General features: G+C 38.5%; 1 protein-coding gene across 2 annotated transcripts in view; it reads left to right on the plus strand.

Moving 5' to 3' along the window:
* The first annotated feature begins 2 nt into the window (after positions 1-2).
* Positions 3-21645, plus strand: part of LOC139936609 (serine/threonine-protein kinase Nek1-like) — a 46814-nt gene continuing 25171 nt past the window's right edge. For both annotated transcript variants that reach the window (XM_071931451.1, XM_071931452.1), the window contains exons 1-23: positions 3-141; positions 1687-1860; positions 2539-2574; positions 3519-3579; positions 4291-4332; positions 5299-5438; positions 6548-6615; positions 7420-7506; positions 7725-7779; positions 8383-8507; positions 9245-9320; positions 9985-10075; positions 10599-10689; positions 12151-12187; positions 12759-12824; positions 13278-13328; positions 13698-13778; positions 16172-16249; positions 16876-17099; positions 17894-18011; positions 18614-18691; positions 19222-19317; positions 20865-20924. In XM_071931451.1, coding sequence (XP_071787552.1) covers positions 1744-1860; positions 2539-2574; positions 3519-3579; positions 4291-4332; positions 5299-5438; positions 6548-6615; positions 7420-7506; positions 7725-7779; positions 8383-8507; positions 9245-9320; positions 9985-10075; positions 10599-10689; positions 12151-12187; positions 12759-12824; positions 13278-13328; positions 13698-13778; positions 16172-16249; positions 16876-17099; positions 17894-18011; positions 18614-18691; positions 19222-19317; positions 20865-20924 — 1878 coding nt within the window. In that variant the 5' untranslated portion in view covers positions 3-141; positions 1687-1743. The remainder of the gene's footprint in view (positions 142-1686; positions 1861-2538; positions 2575-3518; positions 3580-4290; positions 4333-5298; positions 5439-6547; positions 6616-7419; positions 7507-7724; positions 7780-8382; positions 8508-9244; positions 9321-9984; positions 10076-10598; positions 10690-12150; positions 12188-12758; positions 12825-13277; positions 13329-13697; positions 13779-16171; positions 16250-16875; positions 17100-17893; positions 18012-18613; positions 18692-19221; positions 19318-20864; positions 20925-21645) is intronic.

A 21645-nucleotide genomic window follows, 5' to 3' on the forward strand; every position in this document is an offset into this window, starting at 1 on the left:
CCACTCCATTTTTTGGCCGGGCACATTCAAGATGGCGGACAACCGTTTGCTCAATTGACGTCGTAAATTTCGGGGAATGACTTTAAAGTTTCCAGGTTTCTCGGCTGTAAATTGGGCTTGAAAACTTGACGAGTACCTAAGGTAAGTTATGTTCGTGCTTGGTGAGTGATTTGGAGAGTTTATGAGCGCAATTTATGTCATTATGTTGTGGTTTTGACTGCAGAGTTTCTCTTGCTTGTGGTGAAAAAAAATGGTGGCCATGGAAATGATAAACGAATTTTGGGGCGTTGGTGGTTATAACAATTTGGGGCGAATTGTTGGAAATGTATTTATACGGCAAAGAATGGGCAGAATGTTAATACAGTGATATCCCTTTCCCTATTAATCTTCAATTTCTTGTATTGATAAAGGAAAACAACAAGTGAAGTAAATAAATAATTGGTTGGGTGGGCAAATTGAGTTGTGGGCGGAGTTTGGATGGGGGTGGGGGTGATTATGGGAAGAACTGTGACTGTCACTGGACACTGTGTACTGAAATTGAAAATAAAATACAGTGTAACTGTAATTGTATTGACTAATTAATGTACAGGTCTAGCTAGCCCTGGTAGGACGTCACTCAGCAGTGCCACTGCACTGCACTGACGTCCTGGGTATAAATAAAGCTTCTCTAAGTTCTTTACAATACATTGCGAACACAAATTTGACTAAAATTTTCATTATTCTTCACCTGATTTGAGAAATTGAAATTCCGTTCATATATTCTTAGTGTCCCTTAGTACATTTTCAATGAGTTCACCCCTAACAATTATAATTATATCCACGGAAGAAATTATTGCCAAAAATAAGCCGAAGTTCTGTACTGGCGATGTGATCATCATGTACCAATTGATTGTGTGAGCTAAAGTGCGCATGGCTTTGAGTATAGTGCAGTAATTGGCATTACGTCAGATGCAATCATTGAATATGACCCTTTTTAAATTTGCGCAAGCCAGTCGTGCGTTAAAAAACCCAAGAGGAAAACGAAGTTTGCGCCGTAACCAAATTGCAGCATGCGCAAATTAAGAAAGGCTGTCACAACTCCAGCCGCCACGAGAGGGCGGTAGTGATCAATGCAAGAGAAGTGTTTACAAGCAAGTCCGTTCACGACATGCGTGTGGGAAACATCAATTTTAATTCTCTTTTCACAAAATATTAACACCAAAGAAGAAAATTCAAAAATGTTAACCAATGCGCGATTGGGTTTCCGACTACAAGGAACATGTGAGTAAAAGTTCAGCTTTCTGAGTTAGGTAAAAATATTTTTAAACAAATTTTCTAAATTTGTTCGCAATGGTACGGGACCTTTATACCCTGGACTCCGTCGCGTTGCCTGCAACGGAGGAGTCCAACCTGGGCTAAGGTTTAGCTAAGTTCCACCCATCTCAGGTTCTGCTAGTCCTGGTTTTTTGAGTCAACAATTTTGTTCCCTTTTTTATTTACCTTACCTGCTCAACTGTTTGCTTACACAATTGATGGAATTCCATTTGATGTGGCCCTGCAGCTCAAACTCCTTCGCATTTCAACGTTTCAGCTGCGATTAAGGATGATTAGCCTCCAAACTTGTTGTTATAATTTGATTGATTGATATATTGATTGTTTGATTGATGAGTGAATTTTTCACACTGATTTTCTGTCTTTTATGAATAGGTGGAAGTGCAGTTCTAAAATCTAATTGCTACTTTGTGGTCTTAATTTGATGTCATAATGGACAAGTACACCAAGAAAAAGAAGATTGGAGAAGGGTCATTTGGGAAGGCCTTGCTGGTCGTATCCAAGACCGATGGGAAGGAATATGTCATCAAAGAAATTAACATTTCTAAGGTACATAAATGTTTATGTAATTCAACTATATGTACATGTATATAGTTTCTCACTGCGGAAAGACTGCGGAACAACCTACATGTGTTCTTAGGCAAAGGCTCAATTTCATAGAGCTGACTAAAGCCCGGTCCATACTTCCTGCGAATGCGATACGTATGTTGACGTCAAAAATTCGCAATGAAATTCACACTGAGTTGAGTTGCTTTCAACTCTGCTGCGAAAGGAGGGTTGTGACGTCAAATTCGCTTCGCATAATGGCATTAGCAGGAAGTATGAACCAGGCTTTAGGGCTGATTGTTTTGGTGACCGCACAAGTTTCCATTTCATTCTGTTTAAAAATTAATGATCTTACAATGAAAATGAATCACGTAACAATGCAAATTCATGGTGAGTATGCGCAAGCTGCTTTTTTTTTGCTGACCTGTGAAATATGCTTAAATTGCTTACCCATAAGCAGTGCCATGAAATTGACCCCTGATACTTGTAAGGGTTACGGCACTTCGAAAATGGGTCAATACTCCAATAACATCTTCCTACATCATTTTTAAAGGGTCAATCTGTTTCTCATAAATGAGAATGTTGCCTGCATAAAAATAAGTTCAATGTTTATGGGAACTGTAGTTATGTTGAGGTATAGAAAAAAACTGTAATGATTTCCATCATTGTTTTTGTATTTAGATGAAGAGAAAGGAGAAGGAGGAATCCAAAAAGGAGGTGAGTGTATGACTGGGGTTGTCCTTTAGATGTTTGGTACATACGTGAGTACAATTGGTACAATTGTAAATATCTAAGGGCCTTTTACAACTATAAATATTTTCACTAGCGGTCCCAGTGTGCTTTCTTAAAGGCAGTGGACACTATTGGTAATTACTCAAAATAATTATTAGCACGAAACCTTACTTGGTAACGAGTAATGGGGAGAGGTTGGTTGTATAAAACATTGTGAGAAACGGCTCCCTCTGAAGTGGAGTAGTTTTTGAGAGAAAGAAGTAATTTACCACGAACTTGATTTCGAGACCTCAAGTTTAGAACTTGAGGTCTGGAAATCACCCATCTTAACGCACACAACTTTGTGTGATAAGGGTGTTTTTTCTTTCATTATTATCTCGCAACTTCGGCGACCAATTGAGCTCAAATTTTCACAGGTTTGTTATTTCATGCATATGTTGAGATACACCAAGTGGTCTTTGACAATTACCAATAGTGTCCACTGTCTTTAAATGAAATAGAGTATTAGTTTTTATCAGTTTGTATTGTGACAGCAATTGATGGCTAAACTCACTGATCGTCAATGCAGACAATCTTCGTGGATTAGAATCGAGGGCCAGCTATGTAAACCTCACTCTCAGCCAACATGATGCCAATAGACGTTTATCACGGTGTGGTTATCTTGATTTGACTCCATTCCAACGCATTGTAACCAATCTGAGGCTGGACGAGATAATAGTCTGGTGCCATGCGCAATGAATGTTAGCATTCATTACTGTTATTGGAAACAGGGAACATGACCAAGATGGTGACAGCGTGATAAAGGTCTATATAGGGGTAAAGCTAGCTTCCCCATGCATGAATCTACAGCGAAGCTGGATTTGAAATCAAGTCAGTGGATTGGTTGTATAACCATAGTTGCACACTGAGTTTTCTCTGCTTTGTTTCAGGTGGCCGTTCTCAGGAAAATGAAGCATCCCAACATTGTTTCTTACCAAGACTCATTTGAAGGTATGATACACTGTATTGGTTCATGATGTAACAAAGTGGGTTAATGGAAGTGTTGTGGCTGAGCGGTTAGAGCACCGATTCCAAACTCTGGTGTTTCTGATCAGCAGAGTGTGGGTTCGAATCCCCAGCCGTGACACTTGTGTTCTTAAGCAAGACACTTAACCATTGCTTCGTCCTTCGGATGGGACGTTAAGCTGTTGGTCCCATGTGTTGTGTAATGCTAGTAAAATAACCCAGTGCACTTTTCAAAAAGCGTACCTTCCCTTTAAAGCCATTGGACACTTTCGGCACAGAATTTTTTTTTAAAGTTCACAGATTTACAAATAACTTGACAGGGTTTACAGAAGGTAATGATGAAAGACTTCTCTTGAAACATTATTCCATGAAATGCTTTACTTTTTGAGAAAACATTTAAACAATATCAATTCTCGCTATCGAGAATTACAGATTTATTTTAAACACATGTCATGAGGATGGGTTTTCCCGTCATTTTCTCCCCACTCCGATGATCGATTGAGCCTAAATTTTCACAGGTTTGTTATTTTGTATAAAAGTTGTGATACACGAAGTGTGGGCCTTGGACATCACTGTTCACCGAAAGTGTCCAATGGCTTTAAGCACTTAGTAACCGATGACATTCTAAATATCTTACCTTTTATAGAGCTGCATTAATTCAAGATTATGTTGTTGTTTTATTCATTTTTAATACAGAGTTAGGCAACTTGTACATTGTAATGGACTTCTGTGATGGAGGTGAGTGTGCTTAATAATGTAACAGCCTGCACAGTTTGTCTGAGCAGGGCCCATGTTTATGGCTCTGCTTACCGCCAAGTTCTGCGCTGAAAATCACCATTCTCCACTTACTGTGTGTGGATGCCGAATTTCTGTGCTAGCTGTGTAAGACAAAAATGATTAGTGATGTGGAGTATGCACTCGAACATAACACACCACAAATTGTTTGGGGGAGAAATTGTTTGGCTTAAGTCCAGATTGCACATGCATTTGAAGGTGGACTTAGATTGACAGTATTGAGAGCTTGTTAGAACAGTATATTCTGAAAAATGTATTATGAAAAACACATATAAGGGGAGCTTCATAAATGGTTCTTATAACTTTTCAAAACCTGCCTTAAAAAGTAATCCTGTGTGATCTAGCGCTTTTGTACAAAGTTGTAGTATCCAAATAAAACAGTTGATTTTTCATAACACTGGAGCAGATTTCACGAAAGTAATCAAATTCATCGCAGGACAAATTGTCAGTAGTACCACAGTGATTTGTATTGTGATATCTAATTTTACTTAGCAAATAGGATTGATTTGCAGTTAAGATCAATCTTAGCTCGTTGTGAAATCGGCCCAAGGTTTTTAAAAGAAGGTAAACTCACCAGCCAGTGATGATTAATTTGGATATGACGGTTCTCCTGTATATTTTGATCATGCTTGTGCAATAATATTTTGCAATTTTTAAATTGTAGTTTTAATCTTCTTTGTGTTTTCTTCCGTTGTTTGCCTGTAGTTGTGCTTGTCCCTTGTCTTTTGGTTTTTGATGTGCGAACAAGGGTCCCCATTTAGTGGGCCTGTGTGCCTGTTCGGGGTTTCCCTTTTGCACCAATGTCATTTTTTATGTATTTATGCAATGAGGGTAATAAAATAAAATAAAATAAAATAAAAAATAAACAGTACAGAGAGATTAAAGTGTTTATTTAATTTTTGTCTGCAGGTGATTTGTATAAAGCAATCAATGGGCGGAGAGGTGTGTTGTTTCCAGAGGATCAGGTATTGGACTGGTTCGTTCAGATTTGTCTTGCCATCAAACACGTCCATGATAGGAAGATTCTACACAGAGACATCAAGTCACAGGTAAGAGATTAACGGGTAGGCATGGAAGACCTGGCCTTTGCTCTGGTTCAGACAGTACACTCTTGGCAGTTCCAAAGGTACATTCCACTGCTGGGGATAGTGCTTTTTACGCACATGCTCCGCACCTTTGGAACCGTCTCCCTCATCCATGTCATCAAATTTGTTCCGCCGAGTCACTCGCAGTTTTCAAGAACACTCAAAACTTTCCTGTTCAATGACTGATTGCTTTGACTGTTTTCCCATTATCAGTGCCAATATTTATTTACTTGGTAATTGTATAGTTTCTTGTAAAGCGCTGTGGTACCTCGTGTAAGAGCGCTATATAAATGTCTTTTATTATTTATTATTATTATTTATACTGTAGGCCGGATAGGCCAGTCGCCCAAGAGATATAGAGTGTCATGGGCGAGTGGTTAAGAGCAGCGAATTCAAGTTCTGGTGCTGATTCACCGAAGTGTGGGTTCGAATCCCGGTCGTGACACTTGTGTCCTTGAGCAAGATACTTTACTATAACTGCTTCTCTTCACCTAGGGGTATAAATGGGTACCTGCTAGGGTAGAGGTTGATATTGTGTATGAAAAAGCCACAAGCGCCTTACAGGCAGCTCAGGGCTGTATCCTCCCTAGAGAGCTGAGAAACATTACAGGGATGTTATTTGCCCTATGACCAGAGCACTAATGTAAAGAGCATTGATTCGGTTATTGTGAAATGCGCTATATAAGAATTTGTTATTATTATTCTATAAAATATACTGGAAAGCCCAAGTGATATTGTAAACACAATGGATAGGCAGTTAGCAAAAGATGAACAAAATATAGGCAGGTCGCCCAAAAGAAAGATACAATAAAAGTCGCCTGTGAAAGTTTCAGCTGAGTTCAATGTCTACTCACTGAGAAAACAACAAAAACAAGGAGTATGCACCAATAGGTATTTGAGGAAGTTTACAGATTAACGGTCTGTTCTACGTACATGTATTGTACCTTCTACTATTAATAATAGAAATAATAACATTTATAAAGCGCCATATATACAATAAATTGCTCAAAGGCGCTGGTTTTTTATAAATTTATTTGTCAACTATTGATGAATTGTGTTTGATTTGTCTGCAGAATATATTTCTAACGAGGAAAGGAATCGTCAAACTAGGAGACTTTGGTATCGCTAGAGTCTTGAACAGGTAAGAATGCTGAGGATACATGTAAGACTTTCCAGTATTTGAACATTTTAAAAAGGAAAAACGCAGCAAACATTTTTTAATAAGGAAATAAAAGGGTGGTGGTGGGGTCTTAAAGATGGAGTTATGGATTGGTTTGTGTCAGTGTAATGCTGATTTATTGGCAAAAATATCTAAATATATAGGAAGGTACAATAAAAGTTACATGTGAAAGTTTCAGCTGATTACAGTTTCACTTACCGTGAAAAAAATAAAATAAAAATCAGGGTCGTGGGTTCGAATCCCACCCGAGTAACATGCCTGTGATATTTTTTCACAGGACTCGGGAAAGTACTGAGTATACAGTGCTAACACACATCGGTGTATGGGTAAAAACCAAAATTAATATTCTTTATCCCCGATGCAAATTTAACATCTCTTATATCATTGCGGTTACCCGCCGCCAAAAACATAGGATTCGAACTGCCTCTAGCTACCGGGCAACCTCGGTAGTCTTGTTGGTAAGACACTGCTCTAGAATTGCAAGGGTCGTGGGTTTGAATCCCACCCGAGTAATATGCCTGTGATATTTTTTCACAGGACTCGGGAAGTACTGAGTATACAGTGCTAACGCACATCAGTGTATGGGTAAAAAACTAAATTAAAAATCAGGGTATTTTCACAAGAACATCAAATCCAACCATGTTTAGAGAGATGACAGTTGGTACCAACTGCGATCTCTGGCCACAGCAAACTTACAACATTTTAGTTTGTGAGAAGGAATTATATGTACTAACTAACATTACATGTATATTGTACATTTTACAGTACTGTGGAATTGGCACGGACTTGTATAGGAACTCCCTACTATCTGTCACCAGAAATTTGTGAAAACAAACCATATAACAACAAAAGGTATGTGTTGATATAAGAAATGGTTATAATTTTTAAATGGTGCAAAGCTTATTTTCATTGTAAATATCTAATCAAGTTTCATAATCGATCACAATGTTTTATACTGTCAACAGCTCTGCATTGCCCATTACCAAGTAAGTTTTTAAGCTAACAATTACTTTGAGTAATTACCAGTAGTGTCCAGTGTCTTAAATGAGAATCTTCTGTTTACTTTGCAGTGACATCTGGGCATTAGGCTGTGTACTATATGAGATATGCACACTGAAGCATGCAGTAAGTATTTTGGGGCAGGATAATTTTTGTAAATTTAAACTGCAAAGTGTATCTTTATTGTTTAATGCACATTTTATGTCATGGAAACATAGGTACATCATCATTAAAGTCTGTGTTGGCTACACGCATATTACGCAGACCTGTTTTTGAAAGGGAAAGGACACCGAGGGCACTCTTTGAAGAAAATGTAAATTTAAGCATGTCAAGGGCACCAAGCTATGCATCTTGTTTCTTGGGTTCACCTGATTTTCTCTAAATAAGGCCGTATCCGAATTGGCGACTTTGGCTACAGCTACAGCTATGTAGATCAGCGCGTCTACCAGTGTTGAAGAATAGCAGACGCGCGCGCCCTAGCCATAGCTGTAGCTGAAGTCGCCAATTCGGACACGGCCTAGGATTAGAATAAAATCCAAAGCTTTGTGTAATTAGTCAACACTCAAACTATTGGACTCTGATTATGGTGCTACGCCTGATCCCATGTAAAGCATAATAAGTTTACTAGTATACCTCAGTCCAACAGAACCAAACAAATAACATGCTGTTGAATTTGGAGGGTTTACCAGTGTAGCACCACTAACTGGGATACTTTGGTTTAATACTCAGTTTGAAGCAGGCAACATGAAGAACTTAGTTCTGAAGATCATCCGTGGTTCTTACCCACCCGTTTCTCCGCGATACAGCTACGACTTAAGAAATCTACTCGCTCAACTCTTCAAGAGAAGTGCCAGGTAAGATACAACTTCTCACTGTGTTAAACCATGTTGCATATTGACCCCTTGCACGCGCATCACACACGGTGACTGATGCCACGCTCACCATGTTGGTGGTCAATAGTATTTGCCGCGTCGCCTAAAATGTGCACTTCTATGAATAACACACGTTGACATTGACCACCAAAATGGCGCATCAAAGATTAGTCTGGTGATGACGTCAGGTGATTTGGGTCAATATGTACATATTGCTTTTGCGAAATCTTTCTAAAAAGCACTGGAGAGGGGTTAAATCTGTTTCAGCAAAGGTCGTTAGAGACACTGGACACTATTGGCAACTGTCAAAGACCAGTCTTCTCACTTGGTGTATCTCAACATATGCATAAAATAACAAACCTGTGAAAGTTTGAACTCAATTGGTCATCAATGTTGCGAGAAAACTACAAAAGAAAAAACACCCTGTCACACGAAGTTGTGTGGTTTCAAATGCTGGATTTCGAGACCTCAAATTCTAAACTTGAGGTCTTTAATTCAAATCATGGAAAATAACTTCTTTCTCTAAAACTACGTCACTTCAGAGGGAGCCGTTTCTCACAATGTTTTATACTATCAACCTCTTCCGATTACTCAGTACCAAGTAAGGTTTTATGCTCATAATTATTTTGATTAATTACCAATAGTGTCCACTGCCTTTAAAGCTGTTTTTTTAACAAACAATTTCTCTCCTAAATTACGTTCTTGTCTCCTTTTTGTAGAGATCGTCCGTCAGTGAACACTATTCTAAAGAAGCCTTATATCCAAAGAAGAATTGAGAAGTTCTTGTCAGACACGGTAAGATGCTTAGAGTCTATGGGCTTTGTCACACAAGGCTAGGTTTTTCTATATGCAGGCTTTATGAAATTGGGCCCTGATAATTTTTTGTTCTGTTTTATGGCAATGCTCTTCTCTACAGTCTTACTAACAACCAGATTTCCCGTCTTCAACGCCTCCAAAATACTGCTGCCCGCATTGTGACACTGTCTAGCAAATCCTGTTCTATCACCCCCATTCTGAAACAACTACACTGGCTCCCTATCTCTCAACGAATCATCTTCAAGCTGATGCTCATTGTCCACAAAGCTCTTAATGGCAACGTTCCCACTTATGTTTCTGAACTTCTTGAAGTTTACACTCCATCAAGAAATCTTAGATCAAGTTCCATGCTTCTTCTCATTGAACCCAAGGGGCGACAGGTCTTTTTCTTCAGCTGCGCCACGCATCTGGAACTCTCTACCACTTAATCTTAAATCTTGTCTTTGTACAACATTCAAATCTCTTCTCAAAACTTATCTTATGTCACAGGTTTTCAAGGACTAATTTTGTTGTGTCTGTTTTTCTTTGTATTGTTTTGTTTTGTTTGGTGTTGGTTTTTACTGCGCCTTGAACACCCAGCAGGGTGGATACGTGCGCATTACAATTCTTCTTCTTATTATTATTGTTTATTATGTGTTTCCAGCAAATGTCGGACGAGTTTAGCCACACTATTCTACATCGAAATAAAGCACCGGGACCCTACGGAGCAGCAGGCAGACCAGCATTTGCAGCAGGTAAATAATCTTGCTTATTCACACTCAACTATTGGGACCTAGATTCTTGGTGATTCATTATCGTTGAATTGTGGTCGTACAATGGATAGAATGACAGGCTTGGAATACAGAGAGAGTTTGGTGGTAAGCAGCTCAGTGAAATTGGACCCTTTAGACTTCATTGTGGTTTGGTACAGCTTAAAGCCATTATACACTTTCGGAACAGAAAAAATAAAATAAAAGTTCACAGATTTACAAATAATTTACAGAAGGTAATGGTGAAAGACTTCTCTTGAAATGTTATTCCATGAAATGCTTTACTTTCACGGCGAAACGTGCGGAAACAAGGGTGGGTTTTCCGGTTATTTTCTCCCGACTCTGATGACCGATTGAGCCTAAGTTTCTACAGGTTCACAAAACGCCTTTTATTATTAGTGCCTAGCCTACACTATGTTAATAGGTGGGCCAGCCCTTGTACTCGTTAACATGTTCCTGCTTTTGTCCAAGGACCAACTATCATGTTTTTATTTTGTGTGTTTTGTAGAAAGGAAAGTTCCGCAACCAGTAAGACTGAGTGACCCATCAGCTAAGTATGGGCCGTCTGTTGGTGTACGCAAACCCCCACCGGCTGTAAGGTAAAAAACACTGTAGATTGAATATAATGAACAATATAATTGGGCCGTCTGTTGGTGTGCGAAACCCCCACAGGCTGTCAGGTAAAATCACTGTAGATTGAATATAATGAAAGATAGAACCGGGCCAGCTGTTGGTGTTCGCAAACCCCCACAGGCTGTCGGGTTATATCACTGTAGATTAAATATAATGAACGGTAGAACCGGGCCGGCTGTTGGTGTTTGCAAACCCCCACAGGCTGTCGGGTTATATCATTGTAGCTTGAATACTCTTAATATCATCTTGACACTACTGTGTATATTAGGACTGCTTAATACCTACATTATATAAAATGTAGTCTTGTTACAAGATGATAGTAATGTGTGCTGCGAGGAGGGAGCAAGCGGGGGATCAAGATAGTTGAGTGATAGTGTGAATAACAACATCTTGCACCAAGACTTCATTTTTCAGGTTGTAGTGAATGGGGTTATAATCACATTTATGTGCCAAAAGGAGCTCTCATTTCAAACTTATTCATAAAGCCATAGCTCGTGTTTATTTTAAATGCACAGAAGTTGAAACTTGTTGCCCATAAACAAAAACAGAAAACGCAAACTGGCAACAAAATCATGCTGGCTTCGGTGAGTCTTAATATGAACGCATCATTTGTAATTGGTTTGTAGTAACTTAAGAATGGTCAAATTGAGTCTTGAATGCCTATACATAAATGGGAATGACTGAAGAGAATATGAATGAAAAAATCAAAATCATGTTTGCACAAAGACGAAATTGAAAGAATTAAAGAAGAAACACCAGTTTCTGTGGATTAGGGAAAATTCCTGGATTTGAATGTGAGTGAAATTAATTGAATATTTGCTGCAATTGGCCAGTGAAAACTATAAGTAATGCAATTGGCCAGTTGCCATCACACATTCGAGATAGTGGCACCATGGACACTTTTAAAGACAAATTAAAATTTCATTTGTTTCAAACAAATTAACATTTTATTTGTTGCAAATACCTTTTCAGCAGTTTGTTTCTTTCTTTTGTTTCCCGTTGTTCCCTCTTCTCTCCGTTACTTTGTTTTTGTCTTCTTCTTTTCATGCACTTTGAGCACCTTAAAAGGTGGATATATGCGCAATATACATTTTCCTTCCTTATTATTATTATTAAAACCTATAGACGATGTTACCTCTGACGTCACTAGAAAACCATAACATGATTCGCGCACATACCGCCAAACCTTTGTGTTTTGGCAGCCAGCTAGAAAGTGTATGCAATCTTACCATGACTATGCGTGTTTTTGCCAACATGACGAATACAGTGTTTGTCAACAGAGGGCGGTTTGAATGTAAACATGGGTCACATCGTCTATAGTGATGCAATTGGCCAGTAAAACCTATAGTCATTCAAATACAAAATATGTGAGGTGTTCTTTCTACAGTTTTTACTTTCTAAATTTGTTTGTGTTTATTTGCTTGTAGGAAGCCAGCAGAGAAAAGAAAAGAACTTATACAGAAGGTGAGTTTTTGAAACCCTGCTTTTGTCTGGTCATTATATGGCTTTGATTGTTTCTTTCTAACCCTAACCGTTGTCAACCCTAACCATTCTCTATTTGAATCATAGAGCTGTATATATTGACTAGAGCTCTAACTTGCTCTGCACTGTGAAGCCACCCTGGGCGCAGACATGTTTGATGTACCGCGTGACTAAGGAACGATTTTATTTTAAGAGAACACACATTGCCGCGACATTGCGCGTGCGGTTAAATGTAAAATAAGAACAGAAATCTGTAAAAGAAAGCAAGTTTTGTAGTTGCTGTTCACAGTTCAAGTCAAGAGAGGGCGCTATAACCAGGCACTATATTCAAAGACTAGTGCCCACTCGGGAACTAGTTCCCAGTCACCCGCAGGCTTATTCACTACCCTGCCTGATATGGACCTTGTTTGTTCTCAGGTCCACCCTTTGTATGTAATGCTGAGCCAGGCAGGATCTTACACTTAGGTTATTGAGTTTACCTAGTCCACATTTTGACCATGCCTTATAATGCCAAGTTTCCAAGTGATATTTTATTTCAATCCATATCCAACAGCCCGCTGTAGATTTGGAGAAAAAAAGGAGGGAATATATGGAGAAGGAAAAAGCCAGACAAAACAGGGTGAGTCCTAAGTAGAGGGGAAAGTTTGCCTTGCATTTTAAAAAAATTTTTAATGAGAGATAGCCTTACATCACAAAGCCGGACTGCCACTTGAAGGACTGTCAACCCAAATCCACTGCCACCAGGGGCATGTAGCCACCTACTCCTGGGGCTGACACAGGGTTATCCCCTTCACGGTCCGTAGTGATGTAAGCATGGGTATCATCCACTAGGAGCCTGGCTTAAAGAGTAGAATTCACTATCTTCCCAACTTTTCAATAATGGTCATGTGCTTTGCTCAAGGGCACAATTGTCATGGATGGGATTGGAACCCACACTTTGCTGCTGACAACACCAAAGCTTGGGTCGGATGAACTAGATCGCTCGGCCCCAACATGTGACTGGTGGAGTATCGATGTGCATTTCACTTTGAATGTTAATCTTTAACTTTGGCTGTTTTTGTTTAACTTGAAGGAGAAACAGCCCCGTGTGAATCAACAAAAACAACTTGTGGACAAGCAAAGAGTAAGTAGCAGTTAATATGTTGAATGTGAACTTAAACAATGCCTGTGTCCTTTAACAATGACACTTAACCATAATGCTTCGACCTTCGGATGGGTTGTAAACCTGTTGGTCCTGTGTGTAGTGTATTGCACATAAAAGAACCCAGTGCACTTTTCTGATAAGAGAAGGGGTTCGCCTCGATGTTGCTGGTTTGATTGGCTGCATATTGGTGCTATTTGAAAAGGAGTAGGTCTCATAATTCAACCGTAGTTAGAAATACCTTACAGGAAAATACTGAATGTTGAAGCACCTTGAGCGTGACAGATATGAGGGCTATGTAAGAAGCCACTTTTATGTTATAAACTTAAAATTCACTCTATCTCTGTTTAGATGCAACACATAAACAAGGCAAGGGAAGCCGGTTGGCGTGTAACACTAAGCTCTGGATCAGGGGGATCTAATGGCATCGAGGTTAGTGTAATAATAACTCATTCTCACATTCAGGTTATGTCGCTTTTGTATGTTGTACAATGCATATATTTTATGGTTTTTGTCCTTGATAGCCACTAAAAAACTGTAAGAATGCCCATCAAAATTTTGTCGGAATATTGTTATTTACATCTTAAACTAGCATTCATAAATACCTCAGACAGTTTTGCTATTCCTATTGGAGGAGAGCGCGTCCAAGGGGGTGTTTAAACCTTTGATAATGACCAGTGTTTATAACCAGTTGTGAGCAGGACAGTTTCTGCATTCCTATTGGTCGAGAGCAACAGCTAGAACAGTTGTGCCACATCACACGATACGCGCGACGCGCTCAGAAATCTCCTTATAAGGAGTTGTTTACCCGAGGGCCTTACCATTTCATAGCTGGAGGGGTGTTGTGTTGAAAGAAATCATTGAACAATTATAATTGTTGCATTTATTTTACTTTTTGACCAAAAAGAGTTGATGTTTTTTGACAGAAAAGGTATTTATGAATGGGAATCAAAGTGTGTTGAATCGATTTTCAACTAGTGGTTTAAACCCGCCGAGGCCTGGTTCTTGATATGTTACCTCGACTTCGTCTCGGTAAAATTATCAAAAACCAGGCCTCATTGGGTTTAAACCGCTAGTTGAGCTTCAAAATGATGCAGTTGTTAACTCTGTAGGTGCTTTACTATTGAAGATATGATTGTCCAAACATAGCAGGTCATGCTAATTAGTCAAAAGTTCGTTAAATCATATCTCCAAACATTATGAACTGAATTACATAAAATTTGGGATCTTGGGTTTCTCAGGGAGTTCAATCAGCACATCGAATTTTGTTTAAATCCGTGACGGTTAGGTTTAAAAGCATGTTGAATTGATAGGGAATGACCCGTCTTCTATTTTTAATTCCATAGACAACAGGAAAGGTTTCATTTAGAACAAAGTTGCATGTCTGAATATCCAAAATATGAATTTAATCAATTTGATTTAGTTGGTGTTATTCATTTTATTTTTGTGCATGTTTTTAGTTTGCTGTGTGGTTTACAAATGATTTAAGCAAAATTGGATCGATTGATGGATTGTTACTTTTAATGTAATAAAAAAGAATATAACAATTATAAATGTTAGCTTCTTCTAAAATTTAAGTCTGTCACTGTGTTTTGGAGTTTTTCCAGAAGAAATATTGCCCTTTGTTCAAAGGACACCTTAAATTTCACATCAATCAGTAAACAAGAAATTTACAAAAATTGAAAAGTACATGTTTACCCTTTTTGTAATATTCTAAAGAAACAAGAATTAATTTCTCAAATTGGAGGAAACTTACAAAGTGTATTCATCTTTCTTAATATAAATTATGTGTTTTAGAAATTCATATTTAAAGTTTTTTTCCCCTTTGAACTTCCTAGGAATTGAACAAAAATCCAAGTTTGCGTCCTATGTTCCACTATGTACATTTCCCATATTTGTGTCCAGCTCTCAAATAGACCGATCCACTAAGCTCCGCCCCATTGTGTATTGACCAATCAAAACGTAACGAAGGTGTGACAAATAAGGTCCGACATGCGTGCGCGTATCTTGGCGCGCGCGGCAGAGTTGTGCAGAAAGGCATTTGAGAGCCCCACGTGTTTTTGCTCACACGTGCGTTTTGGGCGGAGCCTACTGGATCGGTCTATTGTCAAAGTGGTGGTGATATAGTTCAAAAATCTTTTGGTGGTTTGTCATCAGGGAAGTTTAAGGCACTTCCTTCATCTTGTAAGATTAATCAATGTTTAATATAGAATGATGTTATCAAGCTGTCATCCAAGAGATACAAAACTTGGCACAGATTGACCATTCAACATTCTTCTTCGTTTAAAGGCATAGACACTTTTGGTAATTGTCAAAGACCAGTATTCTCACTTGGTTTATCCCATCATATATGCATAAAATAAAGAAGCTGTGAAAATTTGGACTAAATTGGTCATCAAAGTTGCAATACAATTTGAAAGGAAATCAAAAGGAAAAACACCCTTGTGGTACAAATTGGTGTGTTTTCATCTGCCTAATAAAAGGTTTCAGGCCTGAAGTCTTTTAATAATTGAGTGAGAAAATACCATTTTCTCAAAAACTAAGTTACTTCAGAGGGAGCCGCTTCTCACAATGTATTATACTATCAACAGCTCTCCATTGCTCGTGACCAAGTAAGTAATGCTTACAATTATTTTGAGTAATTACCAATAGTGTCCAGTGCCTTTAATACCACCCATTTTAAACTGTTAATTTGTAAGAGGTTAGACCATTTTGTTGTCCGGCTTCCAGTGTGAGCTTTGACTAGATCATCTTGTAGTTTTAGCGATGCATGGAATTTTGTTTTTATTTTGAATGCAATGTTCTTGTGCATGCTTTACATTCAGAACGACGGCCAATCAAACGGTGAACCACCGAACAAAGAGCCCAAGATCGATCCAAACAGGGCCAAACCTGAAGTCAAGGTTGGTTTGTCAAACTAGTTCCAGCTAGTTGTGGCCAGATGCAACCAGTTGCTGCTAGTTTTTCTGCTTTTTAGTTTTGTTTTTTACACTGGTGTGCAAACTGGTTACAGCTAGTTCCAGCTAGTTTCAGTAATAATAATTACAGTATAACCCATGTCTGAATCAGCTAGATTTGCAAGCCAGTTTGAAAAGTAACCTTTGAACACTATTCAAAACAAAGTGAGTTTGAAAAACATTTTCTACCATTTTATTTTTCAAATTTGTATGTACCAATGATCATCAAAGGAACATTATGGATTTGTTTTTTTGCTAACAAAACAGTTGCTGGCAGTGAAAGCACTTTATGTAATCCACATACATAAGCTCACAAACTTGTAGAAGTTTGAAATTGATCGGCCATCTGGGTCACAAGAAAAGAGTGAAAAATCGATTACACATTTTTCTCACTGAGCGATAATCTCCAAACGGGAAATTAGTTTTATTTATTTCTCATCAAATATGACATTTCAGACAGAAATACATCAAGGGATGTTTTTACTATCATTATCATTAGACCGTATAAGTTTGATGTAAATCTGTGATCTTGGACAATTTTTGTAATTTGATCGACGTTTTTTCCCCTTCAGCCTTTCAAACCCCTCCAAGATCGTGGCAACTATGACAACTACCACAACTACCTGGACAAGCTGAGAGCCAACATGCAGGGCGCTCCCGAGGGACAGGGCGGGGCTGCTCTATACAGACAGGGTGAGAAGGCGTGGCCAGATGAGCAGGCAGCGAGGAGGAACATCAAAGAGAGACCGGTGTCTGCGAGTGCAGCTGAAGCAGCCAGACGTGGGGAGATGGCAAGGTGAAGAGGAGGTTTGGTTGTTAAAGACACTGGACACTATTAGTCATTGTCAAAGACCAGTCTTCTCTCTTCGTGTATGTCAACATATGCATAAAATAACGAACCTGTGAAATGTTTAACTTAATTGGTCGTCAAAGTTGTGAGATAATAATGAAAGAAAAAACACACTTGTCACACAAAGTTGTTTGCTTTCAGATACTTGATTTTGAGACCTCAAAATCTAATTCTGAGGTTTCAAAATCAAATTCGTGGAAAATTACTGCTTTCTCAAAAACTTTCTCGTTACTTCAGAGGGAGCTGTTTCTCACAATGTTTTACACTATCAACAGCTCCCTATTGCTTGTTACCAAGTAAGGATTTATTCCAATAATTGTTTTGAGTAGTTAGCAATAGTGTCCACTGCCTTTAACCCTCTTACAATTGGTACCATTTTCATGCAACCATTTGAAACAATAGCACTGCACTGGTTATGTATAGTGCTACAAATGTGCACAGAATTATCAACTGTGTGCGACGCACACTCAATCGACAAGGCCATCCACTTGATAGCTCTGCCAAGATACTCAACCAGACGAATTGAATAAAAAAGCCGCCAGAACTTGAGCTGGTTAAAGATTTTGAACATTAACTTGATGTTACTAGACCTCATACATTTTCACTGGTCCACGTGCCAGGTGCTATCTTTGCTATCCAAGCTCACATGTGTATTGGAGAAGTGCGCGTTATAAATCCATATTTTTTTAGTTATTATTATTATTATTATTGTTCTATTTGTATACTGTTATTCATTGCAGGAATGCTGGGGCAGAGGCCGCTGACAGGGCCAGACTAGTTCAAGATTTCCTGTCCAACAAACGTGCTGCGGCTGCCTACAAGGCCCGAGCTGGCAACCCACTAGGTGCAGCAGTACCAGTAAGTACAATCTCTTTTGTAAATTTTCATCGGGGCAAAGAATGTTATTTGTGTTTTGCTCTACACCGATGTGTGCAAGCACTGATTACTCATTACTTTTCGTCAGTCATTCGGAACAAAATTCAATGACAAGTTGTTCTGGTTGGAGTGGAACCCACAACCTTTGTCAGGCTGGAGCAGATGGCAATGACAGGCATGCAACTCTTCCGCATTTCAGCGGCATTTCAGCGGAATTCCGCGTTTAAAAAAAAATAAGCCTAGTACATGCGAACAATGCACCTTAGAGCATAATAAACCTCAACATTTTCTAGGGTACTATTGTGGGTCTCATGTCCCGCGGCGTTTCGGCTGCCTCACTCCGCAATTGTGTTGTGCCTCCGAAAATTTTCCTCTATTTTTTCAACGGGCAGTTGCATGCTAGACTTCTGAGCTTGCCCGGTAGGTTGAAGCAGTTTGAATCCTATGTATTAGCAGTGGATAATATTACCAAAAGTCTTGATTTGGAAGTCTGGCCCCACTTTCGGGGAACGTGACCTAGGTGATGTAAATTTGATATTAGATGTCTATTGTTTAATCGATGGTTGTTTAATTTTCCATTTTAGGCACCTGCGTACAACAGACCTTCCCCAGCCGTGGCACAATTTGGCGGTGATATACCCGGACGGAATCACCAAGAAGAGGTATTGTAAATATTTATCCATTAGTTTACATGTCAAAGGGAAAAGTGTATAATTTGACATGCACAAAGCAAACATTTAACTCCTGTTTTCTTTCGTATTTATGTGCATGTGACCCTGTCTCTCATGTGAGATGTGAAGTTTGAGTGTTCTGCCACATCTGTATTAATCTATAGACCTTTCCATTGTTGAGAAACAAATCGATCTGGTTAGCATGGATGGCAGAATGTTAGCAAACATTCAATCATGTTAACATGTTATGACAATATTCAACAGCCTTTGCAAACTTTACATTAAATTAAGTATCTCCCATGATTGGTTGCTTTGTTTTCAACAAATTCAACACTATTTTTGAATAGTTGTGTGATATTGTTACAAACTGTGACTATCTGTTTTCAATTTGCGTTCATGGCTTTCCATGGTTTTCAAACCTCGGTTGACAAAAACTCTGGCTGTGACGTTACACAAGAAAGGTCTATAAGTATTGACCGAAGTTTGTGAAAAAACTGATCGTCTATCTTGATTACATGTAGGAGTACCTCGATCGTCTGAAAGCGATTCGGATGCAGAATTATCAAGAAAGACGGAACATCCAGCAACAGGTTGCTGCAGGTGGAAAGGCAGTCAAGGTGAGAACTGAGTTAAATTGAATTTATTTTCTGATAAAACACAGCAAGAACATGGCAAACATATACATACACTGAATCAGGAGGTTGGTACAAAGAAATAAATTAAAACCAAAGTAGAAAACAAAAACTGCACAAAATTATCCAAGGATAGCCTCAAAAGGGCAATATAGAACCTTACAAAATCCATTGCACCGCCAATACGTTCTGCTGGACTGCATGATTGTGTAGAAGTAAGGGAGCAATTAATTTTAAACGTTCCCATGGGCACACTTCCACAATCCATTGGACAACCAGAACGTTCTGCTGGACCCACACCATTGTGCCGAAGTACAGGAGCAATCCCATTTGTCATAAGAAACTTTATTACACCAACAAGAAGAAATTACATTGCTCCCACAAGTTTAAAGGAACATTACAGAATTAGTTTTGCTATAAAACATTTGCTGGCATCGTAAACACTAAATGTAATCCACCACATACATAAACTGACAAACCTTGAGAATTTTGAGAGCGATCAGCCAACTGGGTCACGAAAAAATAGTGAAAAACCGATTACACATTTTGCATGACATCGATGCAAAAAGAAAAATGAATAAAACACTCACTGAGCGATAAACTCCAATCGCGAAACTAGATAACTTATTTCTCATCAGATATGACATTTCAGACAGAAATATTTCATGGGATGTTTTCTACTATCATCATTAGGCCATATAAGTTTGATGTAAATTTGTGATCTTCACGATTTTGTTTCTTACCAATTCTGTAACGTTCCTTTAAAAACATTACAAATATCAAAAAGTTACAAAAGACAGATACAAATATTGCAATAGAAACAATGCAAAATGATTTTAAATCCATACACACCCACTCTGATCCAGAATTTCTAATGGAATGTTCCAGTGGTCATGTAAGAAAGATATAAGAATAATGATCGCTATGGAAGTGTCGTGGCCGAGCGGTTAAGAGCACCGAATTCAAACTCTGGTGTTTCTGATCAGCAGAGTGTGGGTTCAAATCCCCAGCCGTGACACTTGTGTCATTAAGCAAGACACTTAACCATTGCTTCGTCCTTCGGATGGGACGTTAAGCCATTGGTCCCATGTGTTATGTATCGCATGTAAAAGAACCCAGTGCACTTATCGAAAAGAGAAGGGGTTCGCCCTGGTGTTCCTGGTCCGATCGGCAGCAAATTGCGCCACAGCACCTTGTAAAGCATTACATGGTGCTATCAGAATTAGGTCTCATAATTCAAACGTAGTCTCACATCTTACAGGAAATACTGTATGTTACAGCGCCAGGAGCATCACTGGGTGACGGACATGTGCGCTTTATAAGAAGCCTCAAGTGTAATTTATTATTATTATTATTATTATTATTATTATTATTATTATTATTATTATTATTATTATTATTATTATTATTATTTTTATTATTATTATTATTATTATTATTATTATTATTATTGGGAACTTATTGCAATTCAAACCTTATTTACACAAGACATTGACATGTTTCTTATTATTTTGTATGATTTTAATGGACAGGCTTCTTTGGACAGAGATGCACAGTCTGAACACAGAAGGAAAAAGATTGAGGCACTCAAGGTAAGTGAGATTTCAGTCCCTATTTACTCATTGTACCCAGAGTTAACTGAAAATAAAGTTATGTGTTGCAATCATCAGTGATTTATTCCACTTGTACTGCACAAATTGTTGCTCCTCGAAAACCATTTGCTACTCAATAGCATTAAGTGTGCACAAAACAACTGTTATAAAAAAAATTCAGAAATATACACACACCCTCACCAGTAGGGCCCAATTTTACTGAGCTGCTTAAAGCCATTATACACTTTCGTTAAACAGTATTGTCCAAGTCGCACACTTCGTGTATCACAACTTATATATAAAATAACAAACCTGTGAAAATTTAGGTTCAATCGGTCATCGGAGTCTGGAGAAAATAACGGGAACACCCATTCATGTTTCCGCGCGTTTCGCCGTGTCATGACATGTGTTTAAAATAAAACCGTAATTCTCGCTAACGAGAATTTATATTGTTTTAATGTTTTCTCAAAAAGTAAAGCATTTCATGGAACAATATTTCAAGAGAAGTCTTTCACCATTACCTCCTGTAAACCCTGTAAATTATTTTTAAATCTGTGAATTTTTATTTTTGTTTCTGTTCCGAAAGTGTATAATGGCTTTAAACAGAAAAACATGCTCACAAACTTTCTGTTAAGCAGAAATAAAAATCGATCAAAATCGCATAGCCACACTGTTTTCAGAATGAGAAAGAGGACTCATAAGGGTACTATTGTGACCTGTG

This window comes from Asterias amurensis, chromosome 4 (genome assembly GCF_032118995.1).
Source record: "Asterias amurensis chromosome 4, ASM3211899v1".
In the NCBI taxonomy this organism is placed as follows: domain Eukaryota; kingdom Metazoa; phylum Echinodermata; class Asteroidea; order Forcipulatida; family Asteriidae; genus Asterias; species Asterias amurensis.